Raw genomic sequence first — 22,500 nt, 5'->3', positions numbered from 1 at the left:
ATGGAATGTATACCATATTTTTTCTTCAAATATGTACAACTTTGTGTGTGCAATCTTTGATATTCTTCTAATAAATTTTATCCCATCGAAGGTAAAACTTTGAAATTAAATCAAAATATTAATTTTCAATGCTTATTTGAAAATATTCCTATTTAATTATTGGAATGTTTAAAAGCATATATTAATATGAATATATATTTCCATAATATACTACTCACTGTAAATTTGTGTATTGTAAATTAGCCTTTTATGAAATTCTATGCTGAAATTCTAATAGCATTAATTGGGTATATCTCTGACAATGTAAAATATCATATCAACTAAAATGATGTTGGCTTGGTGATTCACTCATGGACATTTCGTTTTTGACACAAAGATAGACATATTTCAACTCAAGACTAACAGTTAAAATGATGTTGGCTTGGTGATTCACTCATGGACATTTCGTTTTTGACACAAAGATAGACATATTTCAACTCAAGACTAACAGTTAAAATGATGTTGGCTTGGTGATTCACTCATGGACATTACGTTTTTGACACAAAGATAGACATATTTCAACTCAAGACTAACAGTTAAAATGATGACAGCTTGGTGTTTCACTCATGGACATTACCTTTTTGATACAACGATAGACATATTTCAACTCGAGATTAACAATAACAGAGACAATAACTACAGCAGGATCCTTTGCCCAATCACATTGAACACTGGTTGGATGAACAACTTTTTGTGCTGATTGAGGGACTTAGACCAGACGTGGTTTAGTTAGAAAGCACGTTGACATCCAGACTAGGTATACATTTGTAACGTCACTTTAACACATTAAAACAATTAAAAACAGTTTTATTTATTTCTGCAAAGGAAATTACGACGATGTGCAACTTTTTGAAAGTCGTAACACTTCCATATAATATATTCTTCAGTTTTATAACATACATGAATGTTTTTAGAGGGTTACTGTACTTGTTACTGTGATACCTATGCTTTGAAATGAAATAAACCATGGTAAACTTCGATCTGTATCAACATGAAGTCAACAAAATGCTTCATTTGGCATTCGGCTATCATTTACATTCTGTCACGCTATCGTGTTATTTCTTTTTCTAAATAGAATGGTTCCAAAATCCATGTCATGCTAAAGTCCCAAATAAAAATATAAATTTTGTCACACACACACACACACACACACACACACACACACACACACACACACACACACACACGCACACACACACACACACACGCGCGCGCGCGCACGCTCACACACAGACACACATACAGACACAGACACACATACAGACACAGACACAGACACAGACACAGAAACACCCACATTCATTCACTTGTTCGCTCCATTGTCCACTACCCATTCACTCATTCGTTTGTCTGTCTGTCTGTCTGTCTGTCTGTCTGTCTGTCTGTCTGTCTGTCTGTCTGTCTGCCTGCCTGCCTGTCTGTCTGTTTGTTTGTTTGTTTGTTTGTTTGTTTGTTTGTTTGTTTGTGTTTGTTTGTTTGTCTGTCTGTTTGTTTTGTTTGTTCGTTTGTTTATTCCTTCGTTCGTTCGTTCATTCTTTTGTCCGTTCGTTTGTTCGTTCGTTCATTCATTCATTCATTCATTCATTCATTCATTCATTCATTCATTCATTTATCCATCCATCCATCCATCCATCCATCCATCCATCCATATGCACGACAACACAGAGAACAGATTGTGTGACTAGAATCACTTCTCACTGCCGTCTGTGATCTTAAGGTTGACCTCTACTAGTAGTAGCAGGAGTAGTAGTACTTTAGTAGTAGTACCAGTAGTATGTTTATTACAGTGACATATAGTTACCAAAACAAGTCTAAACAAGGAATTACCCAGCCCAATGGGCTTACAACTTACTACAGTCAGTGTATATAGATAACACTAGTTGAAAGAAAAAAGCAGACGTAATATAAAGTATATATAACTTGCACAACATGACATAATACATTAGGTTTGCATATACTATATATGATATGTTCACAGTGTACTTGTTTGGCCAGTCCAAGGTAACGCACGGTTCATAGATTTCATTGTTAAGTAGGGCACTGATAACTCTATGCATAAGTAGTTTCTGGCAGACCATTACTAATCATGACAGTATACATTGTCGTCCCCAACTCATAAACACTTATGACGGTGTGTTCAGTGGGTGAAAGGGGAAGGGGTAGTGACCTTGGCAACAATGGTGAAACTTATACGTATATAAACCAACCATCCACGTTAGTTTAGCCTAACTGTCGACTTAAATGACTAAGTGCACTATTACCGCTATCCTAACTGACATTTTGATTTTTTTGAATTTTCACTCATCCTTCAGAGTCTAATCTGATTCTTCAGTTACGCTGGTATTAAACCACACCCCACCACATACATAGCATATGCAAAACATTAGCATAAATTTGAATAGAATTTGGTGTACATGGGTCGACAGATCATATTTATATATACTGATTGCATGATTTAAATATGTTTAATTATCTGTATCTGTATCTGTATCTGTATCTGTATAGTTATGATGTTAGATGTTAGATGAAATACAGTCCGCAAATTTCCTAGCTTTTATAGATCTTTTGGATCTTACGGGTTTAAGATAGTTTGCTGGTTGAATTGCTGGTACTAGGCCCTCAACCACCCTGTAAAGAAAAATTAGCCTGTTTGCTGTGCGTCTATCCTGGAGTGATGTAAGTTCGAGGCTTACTACCATTTTGGTGACACACCGTTCGTCCCTACTCCTGTAGTTCCCTGTGATGAAACGTGCTGCTCTGCGCTGTACCTGTTCGAGTCGGTCAATGTTTTAATGTAAGTATTCGACCAATCACAGTCTATCACGAAATACCATTCGAGACCAGAGAGAGAGAGAGAGATAGATAGATAGATAGAGAGAGAGAGAGAGAGAGAGAGAGAGAGAGAGAGAGAGAGAGAGAGAGAGAGAGAGAGAGAGAGAGAGAGAGAGAGAGAGAGAGAGAGAGAGAGAGAGAGAGAGAGAGAGAGAGAGAGAGAGAGAGAGAGAGAGAGAGAGAGAGAGAGAGAGAGAGGGAGGGAGGGAGGGAGGGAGACAGACAGACAGACAGACAGACAGACAGACAGACAGACAGACAGACAGACAGACAGATAACCCAAGTATAGATAGACAGAGAGACTGTTTTAAATATCATAAGAATAGACACTACAAAACAGCGTTAGTAGGCAACACTTTACCCACCATATTCCATTAGCCACCCACACTCCTGCCAAATCCCTCAGGTGCAACATCTCATGACTACTATCGCTTCTCAGTTTTTAGGTTAATGGATATTAGTGTACAGACATAAACTCAAGTCACTCTATCGCATTCCGTATCTACATCACTCGAGCACCCCTAGTTTCGGTTACCGAGACTGTCACCGTTGGGGGCAGTACTGTGACCCACCAAGATGTCTGGGTGGTCTTGTAGTAGAGGCCCCACTGCTGAGAGTCTCGCTAACCGAGACTAGAACACCAAATGAATATTCATCCACACCGAGAAATATGGTTCGCCAGTTTCTTCCCGGATCGACATCCAGTTCTTTCTGGCCTTTATTGCAACAGCGTTTAACGTTATTTTTTTTAAAAAGAAAAAAAAACATGTTAACATTAATTTCTATTCTTAGACACTAAAGTGACAGTGTCTTGAATATGATTGGTTTAAAGTTAAAGATGACGTCACCCTTAACTCTAAACAGATGATTAGTCAACACTCATCGTAAACACAAAGGCCAGATGCTTTTGTAAATTTAAAGGGGCACAAACCGAGTTTATATATTTTTGGGATGTATTTTTTTCTTCATATTAAAAGGTACTCACAGTATTCTACTTACTGATGTATACTTAACCATCACCTGCAATTAACTGAACTCAAACCTGGTATTAAGATATAACTTATAAAAGATTCATTGACGTAATTTATCATACGTATGACAAAATGTCGCGTCGAGCAAATCCCTGCTATGCAACCAACTGTTCTAACAATGCTAGAAGACATTTGTAATGTCATAGAAGGCACGCATCGCCATTAAAGTTAGTTTAATTGAGGTTTTAGGTAAGTAATTTCACTGGAGTAAAGAGATTACAAACACAGCTTGTGCCACATTCGGGGTAGATCAATTTACACTGGAACTATCACAACATGTTAATGCCTAGCTTTCTTATTCAACCTATAGCCAGGGCTGAAAGTATTTCTTTAGCGCTAGTGTCTCAAATTTAGAAAATGTGAGATATTTTAGAAAAGAGATATTGATTCTTGACACACAAGAAAGAAAGTGGAAGGCGATAACATATTGTGTGTGGCGATACCAAATTTTCTTTCTGCCAGCATGCAACTAAACTAAGAAATAAAGGAAAATATCATGAATATATGGGGAGATATCAAAAAGTAATATAAGTAGAAATTATACCAAACCAGAAAGATCTTAAAGTTTCAATTAGGCAGCATGGTGTTTTTTACATCGCACACTACATTCTTTTGTTACGAATTAGATAAAATACAGCCACTGACAGCGCGCACGTACACAAATGTTCTATTTTATCTCACTATGAACACAAAATTTAGTTTTGTGTTTGAAGTTTAAGCTTCCTTGTTTCCTCCGACAGTGATGTTTGTTTGTGTTCATAGTGAGATGAAATGTAGAATTGTATATGCTTGCACGCTATCAGTGTTCTGTTTTGTGTAATTTGTAACAATACATTGTGAGAAGTAACCATCATCGTACTAGCTAACTGAAACTTTATAATCAATCTGGTTTGATAGTAACATTGTACTAGCTAATTGAAACTCTATAGTCACTCTGGTTTGGTAGTACCACTCGTGCTGACTAATTGAAACTCTATAGTCACCCTGGATTGATGGTACATTGTGCTACCTAATTGAAACTCTATAATCACTCTGGATTGGTAGTACATTGTGCTGCCTAACTGAAACTATAGTCACTCTGGTTTGGTAGTAATATCGTACTAGCTAATTGAAACTCTATAGTCACTCTGGTTTGGTAGTACATTGTGCTGCCTAACTGAAACTATAGTCACTCTGGTTTGGTAGTACATTGTGCTACCTAATTGAAACTCTATAGTCACTCTGATTTGGTAGTAACACTCGTGCTGACTAATTGAAACTCTATAGTCACTCTGGTTTGGTAGTACATTGTACTGCCTAATTGAAACTCTATAGTCACTCTGGTTTGGTAGTACATTGTGCTGCCTAATTGAAACTCTATAGTCACTCTGGTTTGGTAGTACATTGTGCTGCCTAATTGAAACTCTATAGTCACTCTGGTTTGGTAGTACATTGTGCTACCTAATTGAAACTCTATAGTCACTCTGGTTTGGTAGTACATTGTGCTGCCTAATTGAAACTCTATAGTCACTCTGGTTTGGTAGTACATTGTGCTACCTAATTGAAACTCTATAGTCACTCTGATTTGGTAGTAACACTAGTGCTAGCTAACTGAAACTCTATAGTCACTCTGGTTCGACAGTAACATTGTACTAGCTAATTGAAACTCTATAGTCACTCTGGTTAGATAGTAACACTAGTGCTGGCTAATTGAAACTCTATAGTCACTCTGGTTTGGTAGTAACACTCGTGCTGGCTAATTGAAACTCTATAGTCACTCTGGTTTGGTAGTAACACTCGCGCCCTTCCGAGTCACTAACGCTATACCACTGTGCACAATTGTAATGATACCCTCTTCAAGAATTTTAGTCATTCAGAGACAAACAGCAGCGCTTGACTCAAAACTCGGTCTCAGACCACCAAAGATTCGATCAAAGCCAGGTAACCGGAACCAAACAATATTTTTTGAGGCCTAACAGTAAACAATTCAAACTAAAATCAGATCATGGAGTACAGACACCAGACGTTGTTGTTACCACTCAACCCACTGAGAACATATATCAGTTGATATTTCAAAGAAGACTGTGGGAATCATTGAATTGAACAATGAGACTCGCCTCTCCAGAGGGCGCTGTGATCACTGCGTCATAGAATGACGTCCATCTTGGCGGCGACAGTAAGGAGCCCTACACAACACTCTCAGGTGAGGTAACAATGAGACAGGTTACAATTAAAAGTTAGTTGAATTCATGGTGAAGGGCCTCCGAGTGGGTCCAAATCATTATATAAAAAAATTGAATTAATTTGGAAAAGAAAAGTTTTGTTCTTTTATGTCGAATTCGACAGACAGTATCATTCGTCGAACAGCAGTGGTACAATTAGATGTTATTCTCCAATAAATTTCTTTGTTCAGCCAAAGAAAATACGAGTGACCTAAGGGGCCTTTGTCACTACGAGTCACCTTAGGTCACGAGTATTTTCTGGGTGAATGAAGAAAAATGTTGGAAAATAACATAATTATACTAGCGCCAGTTACACCAAACAAAAATAGGGGAAAGTAATGGCAACTTTGAATGTTTTGACTCATATTTCGGACACAGAGAACCAGTGATGTTGTTGTGACATAGAGGCATGTTGTCTTGTATATATTCCATATTTGTTGTTGAAGCTGGCTCATCCATGGTATAATCTTAAGTACACGTGTACTTGATAGCCCAGTTAGTGGCTGGAAGGATAGGTGGATTGGGACGCCGATATGCATTGTCACTGCCTGCATAACAGTTTGCCAGTGCTCTGTCATACCCTGTTCTTCCAAACCCTCTAGCTGTGTAGATACCAGTGTTTTCATCAAAACTTTCCTCGTAAGGGAGCTTGAATGTGAGTTTCCTTGAATTTTCGGTTCGGACATCTCCCGTTAATCCATAGCGTGTGATTTTTTGAGCAAGGTTTGCCTGTAGGTAAGGTGGTCCCTGTAACGTGCATGATGTCCAGGAGGGGGGTATTGGTGCTATTTCCAAAACAGTCCGATCTATTCCAACATAGTTGGTATTGTAAGGATCACCGTTACGTATGCGGCCACTGCATTTGAACTCTATGCACGCTGCAGTGGAAGCGGATGATCCAGTTGAGTCAGCTTTGGAATCATCGATTCTCAAGCCATAGATGACATCCGGGTTATAACCTACAAGACTTTTGACGACAATACGTTCACTGGTGGCACTCTCTACCAAAATCTTGATGAAACAAGCTTTCTTGTCGTCACCCTCATTTGGATACCAGGAAAGGTTGGTACGTGGACGTTCATAATGTCCGAAATTATCAATATCATAATCCTCAGTTTCATATTCAAATAAACCTTCCGATTCTGTTAAATTCCGAACGAAAGTAAGTTGGTTGTTTGTGTCTGGCGCTGCTTTACAAGTGGATTTAGCCTTATCACTGTTACTGCCTTGCCAGTAAAATGGTCCCGACGTTCCTGATGGAATAATTGACCTCATGGTAATCCACCCCGTGTACTCTTCTGGCCTTAGTGGAGACCTGTCAGGTAATTGAAATGTGTTTAGAAGATTAAATGGCCATGTTCGGCCACCCACTGCTGCATTGCTGGGATGAATAGGACTCAGAAGCTTTCCACCATACTCAGCTCTCACGTTAACTGAAAACACATTTCCATCTCCTGTACACAAAGTCCATAGGCAGGCCGTACCATCAGGACCAGTGGTTACTGACCTAAAGAAACTAAAACGCCCCCTTCTAAAATCCGGTGCAGTCCGATCACGAACGACAAGATCATTAGTAACGGCAGTAACCGTAGCACCTGCTAGAGGTTGGGACCTTCTCTCATTTGCATAAACCTTGACCTTCAGAAAACACCATCTTTGACGTTGTTCAAACCGTCTGTCAATATTGCATAGTGGGATACTTGTCAGGTCATACCCAACCACATTGATGTTACCAACGAGGAAGGATGCACTTTGTACTTGTCTTTTCATTCTCCTATTCTCTGAGACTTCCAGACCACCAATATCTTCCCACTCTCCATTTTCCTCGTTTAGAAACCACAGTCGTGGAAGACTATCAGCAGTTGTATCAATGTTTGTCTTTTCAGCATCTATGTACAGCTTCATGTCACCATCCACTCTTAATGGACTGTTATCTTCATCTGTAAACTTCATTGAAAACATTCCATATGTCTGCAATGGTATTTGGTTACCTTCAACATCTCGAGTTGAAAGGTCACTTTGAATCGTGTTGACAGCTGATTCGTCAGTTAGATTGGTTTGAGTCAGACTCACTTCCACATTCCCAGTAAAAGGGGTCCCATCCGCCTTATAAAATGATCCTGCTGGAATTTCTAACTCCGCATTTGATTGGTCAGGATCACCACCCAGTGGAACAGTTGAATCTTCAGTAGAATCTATGGTGATAGTTGGTGCACGTCTTTGAAGGAATACTTTATGGTAAACAACGGTGTCCTCACTAAGTGTAAACACCTTTGTTGTGTCAACAAATATTTTAGAAACGGTATCCTTAAAGGTTACAGAGATTCTGGTCTTTCCGTTTTGTACTTCGAACATGAAATCGCCCTTGTGGTTTGTTCTATCAACCCTTTCCTTTTCCACAAACACCTCTCCATATCTCAGAGGTCTCCCATTATCTGCTCCCTCCGCTCTGCCTTGAACCTTTATTGTCTGTTTACCACAGGGGGTGCAGCCGCAAGCTGTAACAACGGTGATTTGTAAGGTGAAAATATCACTGCAAACAACGGTGCGTGTTTCGGTACTAGAAGGATTACAGCAATATGACTGAGAGTCAATACACTCACCACTGGTATCAAGTGGACATTTATTACCACTACATTTTCCAATATCGTAATACTGTGATTCAGCTCCACCTTGGCAAACATCTGGTAACGTCATAAGCTTGGTATCGGGGGTAGAACTACACACGAGAGCAGCAGATTCTAAAATACATAAATATTCAAAAATTCATCATAAAAGTTGAACACATATTGGCATTTATAATGTGTGGATGGCTGCGTATACAACACTCGGTATACCAGGACCCAATAGTACAGTGGGAGTGAAAAGAACTGGTCAAGGTGAAATATTAGATTTTGAAGAAGTATTTTTTTCATGCGACATTACTAACAAATTTAAAGCGTCACGAGTGTCGGACTAGAGGTGCCTCGACATCCCGTACAGTTCAGTTACTATGGGAACACATAAGTTTGGTGTACTGCCTGTAATAATCAAGCTGACTCTAGGATGCAGCATTACTAATCGTAATAGGAAACTGGCAAACCCGCCATATTGAATGTTGCATCATGGGAAATGTGATAATAAATACTAATCAAATAGTATTGTAAACAATATTGTTACATTATTTGTAACCACAAATGACCAATTCATAGTCACCCTGACCACTGTGGGAGGTTTATTTTATCGGTAGCTCCTCATTAGGTATTACGAAAACCATTGATAATCCCATAGTCCTTTGCGTCTGAGCATGCTCAGTCTGGATTGCAAGTTCCCTATTAAATCAAGAGTATCTAAACATCCGACTGAACTATAAATTAAAGTGGTCATATGGATGAGGATTGATATTTATTTTGGATTTTCAATTTTATAAAACAGTTTTATCATGGCTTCCTACTTTAAAATCAATGTGACACAACATAGACCAAGTCCTTGTTTGTACCACAATAGAATGTATAAAATGTGTGTTATTGCACATACAGTAACAAACATTTGACACAGTAGCTTATTCCAATGTATTTGGCTACAAACACAGACTTGGCATATGTTGTTTCACGTTGATTTTTCAATTACGAGGCCATGATAATATTGTCTCCTAAATTAAAAGTCCAATTAAATATTGCATCAAGAGGGAGAAGCGCGTGGCATGTATTGCATACTTACCAATAACATTCAATGATGCAGGCATGGAATATTGTGATCCAACCTCACTATTAGCTCTACAAGTGTATGTACCAGTATCGTCCTCTATCAGACTATGTATGGTCAATGTGTTATTGTAATTGTAGACGGTTTGATCAAGAATGTCGCCATCTTTGAACCTAGGAAAAATGAATAATGGTTTATTTTTGTCATTGTAACACTACCTGCTCTGGTAGCACCTGGGAACTTTGTTTCATCAAACAGCCAAAGAAATAATCAGATAAATATCGACCTGTCATTAACTAGGAGAAATGCAAGTTATAAGTATTCGAACACTTTTTAGATAGTGTATTAAGTCTTGAGCGAAACCTTTGTTTTGAATCAGACGACGCGAATGCATGACCTGTCTTGATACTTATAATGACAGTATTCATTAAAGGATAACGCCACTCCAGTAAAAAAAAGAAGGAGAAGACATTTTCATGAAATTTGTGTTTTGGAGGGTCATTTCATAGTTTTACATCACCCACATTATGTGCGAGTTTTAGAGAAACGGCAAGTTCAATTTGTCTTTCATTTGGGGATCTTTGCTCTGGACCACATTACCTCATGGGAAAAGGGGGGGGGGGGTCAGCGGAAATGTTTATGTAATGGGTGAACAATGAATATTCATGACGTTTTCGACTAAGGTAATATGCTCTTAGGGGTTATGAATAGACATACATACATACATACATACATACATACATACATACATACATACATACAGACATACATACATACATACATACATACATACATACATACATACATACATACATACATACATACAGACAGACAGACAGACAGACAGACAGACAGACAGACAGACAGACAGACAGACAGACAGACAGACATACATACATACAGACAGACAGACAGACAGACAGACAGACAGACAGACAGACAGACAGACAGACAGACAGACAGACAGACAGACAGACAGACAGACAGACAGACAGACAGACAGACAGACAGACAGACAGACATACATACATACATACATACATACATACATACATACATGTACATACATACATACATACATACATACATACATACATACATACATACATACACATACATACATACATACATACATACATACATACATACATACATACAGACATACATACATACATACATACATACATACACACACACACACACACGCATACATACATACATACATACATGCATGCATGCATACATACATACATACATACATACATACATACATACATACATACATACATACATACATACATACATACATACATACATACATACATGCATGCATGCATACATACATACATACATACATACATACATACATACATGCATACATACACACATACACATACATACATACATACATACATGCATACATACATACATACATACATACATACACACACATACATACATACATACATACATACATACATACAGACAGACAGACAGACAGACAGACAGACAGACAGACAGACAGACAGACAGACAGACATATAGACAGAACTTACCATTCATAGTACTCTGGTTCTGGGTAACTCTTCGCCTTACAACACATTGTGACGGCACTTCCTACCAATCGAACTTTGCTCTGAGGATGTTCTGTTATGAATAGGGGCCCTATAAAAAATATATGTAGAATTCGACATTTCTTAATATTTCATTTGCCGACGAATTTCCAAGACAGTATGTCCGTGTTTTTATTGGATGAAAATTATGATAGTTTTAGACTTTAAATATATATCTTTCCGACATAGTCTCGGTTACCCAGACACTCGCCGATGGGGGCTCTGCCTATGACATTACCTAAAAACAATATTCGCAATGCGCCTTACTAATACTATTCTGAAATCGCCTTTCTACAACAATAGTATGGCTGTAATCTTTGAAATTTCTATCTCAAACTCCACAACTCAAGAATCAGCCCTAAATTTCGGAATATTTGTCCTGTGAAATCCAATAAACGCAAAACTGTACTATAAATACTAACTACCATAACCCATGTACAAAAAAAGCGAACAAGTGTCAGTTGCCATGTCACTTAACTATTACAGCCACGTGGATAACACGTGACGTGCACGTGTTTCAAAATAACGTGTAGTTAAAGTGACTATATTGATGATGAATGGATATTTATTTTGGATTTTTAATTGATAAAACAACTCTGCCATTTTTTCTACTTGACAAGATAATGTGAAACAACATAAACCAGTTCTGTGTTTGTAACTAAATAAATTAAATTAATTGTAAAAAAAAGCGACAAAATGAGTTAAATATGTGATATTGTGCTAGAACAACAAACTTTTACGTCATTTTTTTAATTGCTGTCATTTATTAAGTTACAAACACGGACTTTGTATATGTTATTTTCACACCATCTTTTCGAGTAGTAAAAACATACTAGCAGTTTTGTCAATTAAAAATCCAATTAAAAATAAATACCCGTTTGTCATCAATATAGCAAAATAACGTCAATCAAAAAATTGGACTCACGGATTCGCTGCAGTGTTACTTGTACAGACGCGGAGCTATCTAGTCTTCTTTCGACATCAACAAAATTCTCCTTGCTGAAAATCAATACATCCCCATTACCACACATCTCCGTAACAGTAAAGGAGCCACTACTGTCTGTGGTTGCTTCTGCAGTCAGTCGGTTCTCAGCTCGATACACTTTTACGCCCTCTAGAGGCCGTCCAGACACGTCGGTAACAGTACCAGAGACATCGACATTCTCACAGACACAGAATAAACAGTTGTCGTCCAGGATTCCTCTTGAGCACACTTTTGAACAATCTGAGTAACAGAAAGAATAGGTTTATGGTAAATATTCGCAACCAGAATAGAGTTAAAGTTTACTTGGAATTTTTTTTTTTTCAATCGAAAGGGCTGGTTACTTTTGCTGAAGAACTTAATCTTTTTATAAGGTGTAAACAAGTAAGGTCGATATATTGATATTTGCTTTTACTTGCAATAAAATGTAAATATTTCAAGGCATTTGAAGGTCCTTTAAAATAGTTGGGCGTTTCTAAATTGCTATATCAAAATCGAAATTGCGATTTTACTAAGCCAAACTATAGCTTGACCTGTTTTATGCTCCATATTATCGTGGACAAAAATCTCTCATTCATCTAGATTTATATTACAAATTGTAACATCGTAGTATCTTTAGTCCACAAAAACGGTTTACCTAAATTGTCAAAATCGGGAATTACCTTGTCGAACTGACAAGGAGCGATTTTCTCTCTCAGTATTCATTACCATTCATATAAGCTTCCAAAAATGAGGATACAGGTTGCGAACAAAATCTGGGCACATTGGAACGTACTGACTCGGGGACAGCCATTTTGGAGAATGATGAGAGCTACTGAGCATGTGTAGTTGTTACTTTGAATGGCTGATGATAGAGGGCGATCTTTACATTTAAGGGAAAATGCATATATTATATCTTAATGATGTTTTGTGAAATGGAGTTGCCAAATTATTGCCTGTAAGTTATACTAGAATGATGTTCTCTAGCGTTTTATCTGTGTAAAGGTGTCGACGTTTCAATTTGATTAATGCTAGTTTCCTTTTGTGCTAGTTGTGAACTTCAAGTTTCTGATTTTACTCCTAACATATTTGGCGGCCATCTTGGAAAATGGCCGCCATCTTGGATTTTCAAATGGTCAATCGGGTGAATTTAAAACATAACCCACTAAGAATATCTGTACAAAGTGTCATGCTTGTATCACAATAGGCCATTCAAAAAATTTGCCATGGTGGCGCTCTACTTCCTGTCTGTGTGTACCTTTGGGGTATACACGGTGTAGGTTACTCAGTTAATCATAGAGAATTGCTGCATTCCTTGATGTCTGAAAAGTACGATAAACATCCCTAGTTTACACTACAACAGAATACCAAGCAAAGGGACACAGCTCTTCAGAAACAGTACAATGAGGTGATGATACCCCCAATTCGAGTGATGGCGCTGTATTCTCAATTTCCTGTTTGCAGTCTGGAATGGCCTATTGCCCTTTGTCACCTGCTCTCCTATAGTGACCAATTCTGCCCCATTCGCGTGAAGTGTACAATGTTCTTCATAAGTAAGTGTTGTAAGAATGTTAGCCTCAAATATGAAACAGCATTGCATTTTATGACTAAACATTAGAAAGTGAACACCATCAATGGGTAAAAGCACTTGATGTTTACAATTCAACAATTTTTTTTTTTCAGTTTACAATTATCCTATTGTTACCTGGACAGATCCCTTCGTTACATGGTCGGGTACGTTGGGAATTACCAACACAAGTGTCATCACTGCTTCCAGAATAACATTGTCTGACTCTAGTCCTTGTACCATTACCACATGTGACGTCACAGGATGACCATTCTCCCCATGTCATCCAACCGGTACCCTCTGTAATAAAAAATAGTGATGTGGTGTTTAGAGACAAATAGCTTATCATAATTTACTAACTTAAGGGGGCCATATGGATGAGAATAGGGAACTTGCAAACCCGCCACGTTGAATGTTGCATCATGGGAAATGTGATAATAAATACTAATCAAATAGTATTGTAAACAATACTGTTACATTGTTTTTAACCACAAATGACCAATTCATAGTCACCCTGACCATTGTGGGAGGTTTATTTTACCGGTAGCTCCAGATAAGGCATTACGATAACCACAGATAATCCCATAGTCCTTTGCGTCTGAACATGCTCAGTCTGGATTGCAAGTTACCTATTGGGTATTTATTTTGTATTTTTAATTTATAAAACAACTTTACTATGTTTTTCTACTTGAAAAATAAGTGTGAAATAACATATACTAAGTCCTTGGTTGTAACTCAGGGGAACTCCACTCGAGGAATAAAGACATTTTCATAAACTATGTGTTCTGGAGTCGTTTCATTATTTTTTTATCACCTACAATTACTTGCGATTTCAGTGGAACACGGAGTTTTATCTCTAACTTCCACACACTAATATAACAAACATACTTAAGTACATGTCCATTTCTACATGAGATAACATCTACAAAGGGCTAAACAAAAAATAAGAATCTCAGTGAATTGTTTGTAAGATAAAACAGGAAATGACGTATCATTCAGTGAATTGGTTGTAAGATAAAACAGGAAATGACGTAACATTCATATCAGGAGAATATTAAACCTACCTGGAATGTAAGGTGGTGGCGTATTTACGGTTCCAGACGTTGGCGTAACAGTTGTATCTAAAACACAACAGAGCAATATATATATTACACAATGTCATTTAAGTTGTTATGTAAATTTAGCCACATTTCCTGTTCGAAAGCTTGTCGGACTGAAACTCCGCCCTCAGTGTTGAATTGACCCACAGGCCGGATGGAAATTGACAACGTGTCTATGGATATGCAGCCGCTAGCACACAACATTGGGGAGGTTGATCTTTAGATAGAATAGCTTGTTGCATGTCACATTCACCGTCTTATTTTTCAATCATTAGTTTTCTTGAATTTTGTTTTTGAATAATTTGAAAATATTTTTGATGGCCATAACTACTTTTGTGACAAAAGTTTTGACAAGATTTTTTAATTGCATTTAGTTGCAGACGATATTTCCTCTGCTCAATATTTATCATTATACATTATTATTGTTGTTATTCCAAAATACTTTTCATCGTTCAGCCAAGGAAAATACGAGTGGCCTTGTCACTACGAGTCGCTAGACGAATAGTGACAACCTTAAGTGACTAGTATTGTCCGACTGAATGAAGTACAATATTGGAGAATAACATAATTATTCCAGCGCCAGTAAAATCAAAGAAACATTGGGGAAAGTAATGGCAATTTTGAACGTTTTGACTCATATTTCGAACACAGCAGAACCAGTGACGTAGACACGCGTTGTCGTGACATAGACGCGCAATGTCGTGACGTAGAACGACCAGGGTATTATATTCAATATGTTTTGTTCAACTTGGCTTGTGCATGGTATAATATTCGATAGTCGGGTGCGCAGGTGCTATGACCTATGACTCCCTCCCTCCAATAATTTTCAGTGAATATATTGTTTGACGTCTGGTCGAAAATAGAATACCCCAGTTGTAGCTAGTGTTGTTTTAAAAGACTTTAAGATGTGACAAATTTGACTCACTTTTTGGACTGACCATACCCTGACGAACGTTTCTTTTGAGATCAAGATTGTTCTGCAGTTTTAGTGTTACTAGAGGGTTAAAGTTCAAATAATTGTAGTGGCATGATCACATGATATGACAGTGTGACCTCTGAGGTCAATCTCAGGTCACGGTTTGAAAACATTGTTTAGGGACGGTCCCACAAAGTCACTGAAAGTCAATAAACGAACTTCGTTTTATAATTGAATAAGTCACGACCCGCCCCCCCCCCCTCCACCATAACCAACATTTACAAGTGCAACGGCGATTTGTATATGTATACACCATGGTGAAAATTGTAGTTGTCACGCCACAGTGATAGATGTAATGTAAAACACATGGTAAACACATTAAAATACTAACTAGAAACCCAGTATTGCATATCACTATTAGCAGTAAATTTCAATCAACTTAAGTAACAACATCTCCATAATACGTGTAATACAGAAACCGTTATCATTGAAGGCGTGAACGTTTTAGAATTTTGGTTAGAAATGCGAAAATGAAGTTCAGCAATTGCATTGATTCCAGACAGACCCCCCCCCCCCCCCGCCTACTAAACGAAGTTCGTTTATAGAATTTATGTGACATTGTTAGTCTCGGATACCCAGACTCTCGCCGCTGGGGGCTCTGCCTTCGAGACCTCCCCTGGCGAGAGTCTGGGGAAACCGAATCACAACTCGCATCCCCCCTCCCCCCCAGGAACTAACTCCTAGAGTAGTGCATGCTGTGCAATACTTCACGTCCAATATTGCAGGCTGAACGATTTAGATGCCTTCGCGACAGGTTATCACTTCTCAAGTGACTGATACATCTTAAATACAACAATACGGCCTTGTAAGCCCATTTTCTTATGCCTGGAAGAAATGTAATATGTGACTTCCGGTGCGGGGTAGTTGGAACGTCCACTCTCGTCTGGATGGTCTCGTTGAAGAGCCCCCAGCGGCGAGAGTCTGGGTAACCGAAACTATGACATTGTGCGACATGCCCTTAGAGTATGACGCATCACATCTAGCGTGGCATCAAAAGTGACATGGCACAGTTACTTCCTAAATCCACAGGCTGTACCATCATCCCCACACCCAATGCAACACTGAGATTTCGGAGTATTATTTGTTTTAAAAATTAAAAAAACATGTATCATTTACAAAATGGTGTTTTATTGCATGTAACTTTCGATCTCATAGGAATCGAATACACTCAACAACCATATGACAAGTGGAATTAATTAGACAGACTGCTCAGTTGACGTGTGTTACACAGGAACATACTGAAAATGTTATATCGGCAAACTAAGATAGAAACAAACTGACTATATATTGTTGTCGCATGTGGTAGATTGACACAAGTGGGTGTGTGATAGCCGTGCTCAGTGTTCACTCCTGACGCACAAGTCTGAGATGAGGAAAGACGTACTTCGACCTATATTCTATATATATCACTCCAACTTTTAAAACACTGATATTATGTTACAGCGGGAAGTAAAGTAGAGAAGGTAACACAGACATGACGATGCAGACTACTATGGAACGATCGCACAATGTCACACAAGCTTAATTTTTCACGCCGACCCTAAACCTTTTCTTTTGACGTATTCGAGAAAAAATAAAATAAAATTGCGAAAATTGTGTGTGAAGTCTCGCAAGAAATAGCGGATGCGGAAACTAACCGACATCAACTTAAAAAGACAATATAAAACTGTTCTTCCAATCTGTACTGGCTGTACATCTGATGAGAGGAAACCAATAACACAGATACCATATGGAAAACAATGGAAAACATAACTACCTGAACTAGACACTCACTTGTGAAAAAAAAATGTAAAAAATAAAATAAAAAACCTTCTGACCCCAACTATTCTAAAATTGAATGTAATCGGAACCACACATTTTTTTACGCCTTAGCTGATTAAAGTTTACTGCTAATGTGATAAAGTGCTGGGGTTTCGCTAATATTGTAATACGTTTATATTGCATCGTAGTGACATGGCCGCTATAATTTTTATCATAGACACAGAGACGTTATATACAAACCTGTCAAAGTCGCACTTGTGAATGATCATTCAGGGGAGGGGAGGGGTTTTTGGCCTAAACGAACGAACTTGCGTGATATTGTGTGATCGTCCCTAAGACTTTTACTGTCTGTGGATTTTGTTGTATTTACACACACTGTAGGGCGAGTCGCTGATGAGTTTTTCCCAGGGGGCAGCACGTTCAACCCCATTCAGTGTATACACTACCTTGATTACAGAGTGATTATACCCGCAAGTTTCTCTATTGATCGCAGTGTAATCTTTTACTCCCTGATATTTAATTGTAAACAAATTGCTGATAAGACCAAGGCTGGTTAGTGACCACACAGATAATATGACACACATACTCTCTCACTTCACTCAGAAATAAACAAACATCTCCAACATTTGCTGTTAAATTAACAACTAGAACACAATACAACATTGCAACTTTGTTTGTTCTACCAGATTAGATATCCCACAGTGTTGCTTTCCTGCTGGTGAAATGTACACTAATTAAATATTAAGGAGTGAAACATTACACTGTGATCAACAGGGAAACTTGCTGTTAGTAGGCAGCTTTAGCACAGCTTGAGACAGACTAAGAAATACAGTTGGTCGAACATCGTTGTAAAAGCGAGGTGGGCTATTCTTTTTACGATCAGACATCCAACAATATACTCATTGGAGATTGTTAAAATACCAATAATTAGACATTGTACATGTCAATTAGAGGTCTATTTTATCTATAAGTAGTATAGTAATAAGTTGAAATCCTGATTATTTTGGTGCGGACCCAAAAATAAATTAGATTAGGTATATTGCACTATACTTCTTCATAAATGTTTACCCACAAGTGATTTAGTACTGTGCAGAGTGTATGATATTATGAGGAAGTACTTACATCTAATAAAAGTGTGTAAAAACGTCCCAGTTGCAGCTAGCGCAGACTTAAAGCAAACAACACACAGTAGGCTTAATATCCCATAATATTTGCTAAGCCATTACCTCTTTCAATTAAGGCAAATATCACCAGCGTACAGGGTTTATGAAAACATTTCTGACATTGTCCTGTCACAGATGATTTTCTGAATAGATATTGTCATCGGTTCTGGTAGCAACGATTTTTGTCAGAATAAGAACGTAACGGTATGCAATCAATAGATTTCTAAACACAACTAGAACGGGTTTTTTTGTTTGTTTTTTTTTCATTATAATATCATACACCCTGAACAGTATTGAATCAGCTATGGCTAAACATATTTGTGAAGCAAAACACTATACTGCAAGTACAGGTTCCAAAAGAAAGTTACGAATTTTGCACAGAAATGTCCCATCAAATAATGTCACGTGCGTTATGAATAACATACTTGTTAATCAGCAAAATCAACATTCTTAGAGTAGTCGTAACAAGTGCAACTTTTTCTTTGGTTTCGTTGTAAATACTCTGCATGGCTTTCAAGAAAATCGCTTAAACATTTTCTAAAAATACTTTCATCTTGCACCAAAAGTCACTATGAAAATGTAAAAACAAGTTTTCACAAACCCCTCTACACTGGTGACATTGTCTGAAATGAAAGCGTTATAATGTCGGAGCTTACAGATTAGAGAACATTATTGACTATTCATCTCACTGGACTAGGGACGACAATTCGTATGACGTAAGTGAAGAAATAACAACACAAAGAAATTACTTACCACCGCTTTCCCATTCTCCTTCCAAGTTCAATCGTTTCAATATGTTTAGTAACTGAGTCATCAGATCGATATATTGATCTATCAATGTCTTAACACTGACTGGATCTCTTCCATCTTCGCTGTCTATGTCGTACACTAAGTCCTGTAGGCTTAGTCTGTGACCATGTGATAGCGAGATGCTAAGGATGAAGATGATGGCTGCTTTGAAACACAGCATACTTCTGCTGTTACAGTATTCGAAGTCCTTGCTTAAAGTGGACCCGCAACAAACGTGGCCTTATATATCTTTGCCCAGTATCATGCTGTACCAATCGGTTATTTTAGAATTACCATAAAAGGACAGTTGGACACGCAGTTGGTACCCCTTGTTTCAACGAATTCGTTTACCTCATCATCACAAACATTGAAGAAATGTGTTCTTGTCTGTGGTCATTATCTATGCATAGGTGGACTATTACAAAATTTAATAGGGTTGGGTATGATGGAGGGGTGTGTGGATAAATTGCAAAGACGTGCTATTGAAGTATACAGATATCCCAATTGGCCCAAGATGATTTGTACCGTATGTGCTAGAGGTTTACTTTTATCTAATTACATTTTTCAACTATAAATTGTTTTCCATGAGTTACATATGCAAATGGGGCATCTATATACTTCTGACGATGACGTTGCAATTTATGCAGTTTTCCCTCCCAGTACACCCCTTCTTAGATATTGGTATAATCCATCGTATAATCCACATTTGAAGTAAATTTTTCGTTGTAGACAGGATATGAGCTGAGTGCGAAGTGTCGAAATCATGCCATGGACAATATAAATCAGTTAACCAAAGAATCAACAAGTGGTGTCGGGTTTATAAGAGGCGTTGAACTTTCTGTAACAATTTATAATTATATGACATTTATCTCTTGAACTTTCTGTACAGTATACAGTTAGGGTAAATGTAGGTTTGATAGTAAGCTTGGTTTATTTTTCAATTTTAATCTCATCTAAACTGTCAAACTTATAAACCATTCCTTTAGCAGGTGAAATTTTAAAATTGATTTAATGAAGTGTTTTTTAAAAGTGTCTTTAGTACTAATTCATTAGACACGGTGGCATCATTTACATATCACGAAATTAAGATTGACGGCGTTGCGCGGATATGGGACATCTGTTTATACGGTTGATAACACGCATGCTAACTAGGTTACAAACAGGTCTGTGTAAACATACAGAGAGAGAGAGAGAGAGAGAGAGAGAGAGAGAGAGAGAGAGAGAGACAGACAGACAGACAGACAGACAGACAGACAGACAGACAGACAGACAGGCAGGCAGGCAGGCAGGCAGGCAGACAGGCAGGCAGGCAGGCAGACAGGCAGGCAGACAGGCAGAGACAGACAGACAGACAGACAGACGACAATGATTGACGACGCGGAATTCGTAGTGGTGAAATAACTTTACAAACAAAATATTTATTTTCTCTGTTTCACAGCTGGTATTAATTCATAACAAATTACCAATCTGACCGAACACAATTTATTTACATTTATCTTTTTCTGTCATTTCTAACTTGCAGTCAGTCACACACGCGCGTTCACCTCGTGATATTACTGCCTAGGCGCAGCATAACATTCTATTTCTTGGTCGAAACATAACTTCTTTTCCACGCTCTTCACGTGCATTACTATAGGCGCGCGTTAGTGAGAATAAGTCAACCTTCTTGTCTTATTTGATCCTCTAGCATGAGGTAAAATGCTATTGCAGGTACTGAGAATAATTCACCCTTCTTGTTCTATTTTGACCCTCTACTGAGTATGAGGTAAACTGCTATTGACAGGTACCGAGAATAAGTCAACCTTCTTGTTCTATTTGGGCTCTCTAGCATGAGGTAAAATGCTATTGCAGGTACTGAGAATAAGTCAACCTTCTTGTGCTATTTTGACCCTCTAGCATGAGGTAAAATGCTATTGCAGGTACTGAGAATAAGTCAACCTTCTTGTTCTATTTTGACCCTCTAGCATGAGATAAAATGCTATTACAGGTACTGAGAATAAGTCAACCTTCTTGTTCTATTTTGACCCTCTAGCATGAGGTAAAATGCTATTACAGGTACCGAGAATAAGTCAACCTTCTTGTTCTATTTTGACCCTCTAGCATGAGATGAAATGCTATTACAGGTACTGAGATTAAGTCAACCTTCTTGTTCTATTTTGACCCTCTAGCATGAGGTAAAATGCTATTGCAGGTACTGAGAATAAGTCAACCTTCTTGTTCTATTTTGACCCAGCATGAGGTAAAATGCTATTGCAGGTACTGAGAATAAGTCAACCTTCTTGTTCTATTTTGACCCTCAGCCAGCATGAGATAAAATGTTATTACTGGTACTGAGAGTTACATGTATTGATCAGAATGTCGTGTTTTGCTATAATATCATAATATGACAGAACCCATTGACACGCGAGTGTAAGTGTGGCGTATTTACACGAGTGCTTGTAGTGTTGCCTGCCGTTTTGTTTTATGGTTTATGATTTTCGTTGTAATACCATTCCACAATTTCAACAGGTGAAGCGGCGATGAGACTATTTAGTAGACAATGATAGTTACTTATGTTCATCTCTATGTTTTCGATTCGGTGGTGTGAATTACATATACTAGAATGCCATCTTGTGCTATAATATGATCATATTCAATTCAAATGGCTGCATCCGATGCAAAACCAAACATATCAACTTAATCGTTTACTGAGAGTCACGTTGACGACTGTAGCAGTTAATATGAGTGAACCATTGGTGACATATCACCATGGCAACCTCTGTGTACTTCCTTGCCTCATCTTT

The 22,500-nt window shown here is 38.0% G+C and overlaps 2 protein-coding genes across 2 annotated transcripts in view; one reads left to right on the top strand and one right to left on the bottom strand.

Annotated features, from left to right (window-relative positions):
* LOC144450208 (histamine N-methyltransferase-like) overlaps positions 1-1,003 on the top strand; it is a 9,252-nt gene extending 8,249 nt beyond the window's left edge. The window contains exon 5 of the mRNA XM_078140796.1: positions 1-1,003. This exon is cut by the window's left edge and continues 656 nt beyond it. The gene's annotated coding sequence lies outside the window, so the exon portion shown is untranslated.
* A 2,537-nt stretch (positions 1,004-3,540) lies between these two features.
* LOC144449912 (cartilage intermediate layer protein 1-like) lies at positions 3,541-19,918 on the bottom strand. The gene is made up of 7 exons (XM_078140461.1): positions 19,682-19,918; positions 14,993-15,049; positions 14,067-14,228; positions 12,326-12,625; positions 11,344-11,452; positions 9,803-9,960; positions 3,541-8,844 (listed from the first exon to the last, which is right to left on the bottom strand). The coding sequence occupies exons 1-7, from the start codon at positions 19,896-19,898 to the stop codon at positions 6,572-6,574; spliced, it is 3,276 nt and encodes a 1,091-aa protein (XP_077996587.1). The 5' UTR covers positions 19,899-19,918; the 3' UTR covers positions 3,541-6,571.
* Positions 19,919-22,500: the final 2,582 nt, after the last annotated feature.

This window comes from Glandiceps talaboti, chromosome 19 (genome assembly GCF_964340395.1).
Source record: "Glandiceps talaboti chromosome 19, keGlaTala1.1, whole genome shotgun sequence".
Taxonomy (NCBI): domain Eukaryota; kingdom Metazoa; phylum Hemichordata; class Enteropneusta; family Spengelidae; genus Glandiceps; species Glandiceps talaboti.
This window is presented reverse-complemented; position numbering and strand designations above follow the sequence as displayed.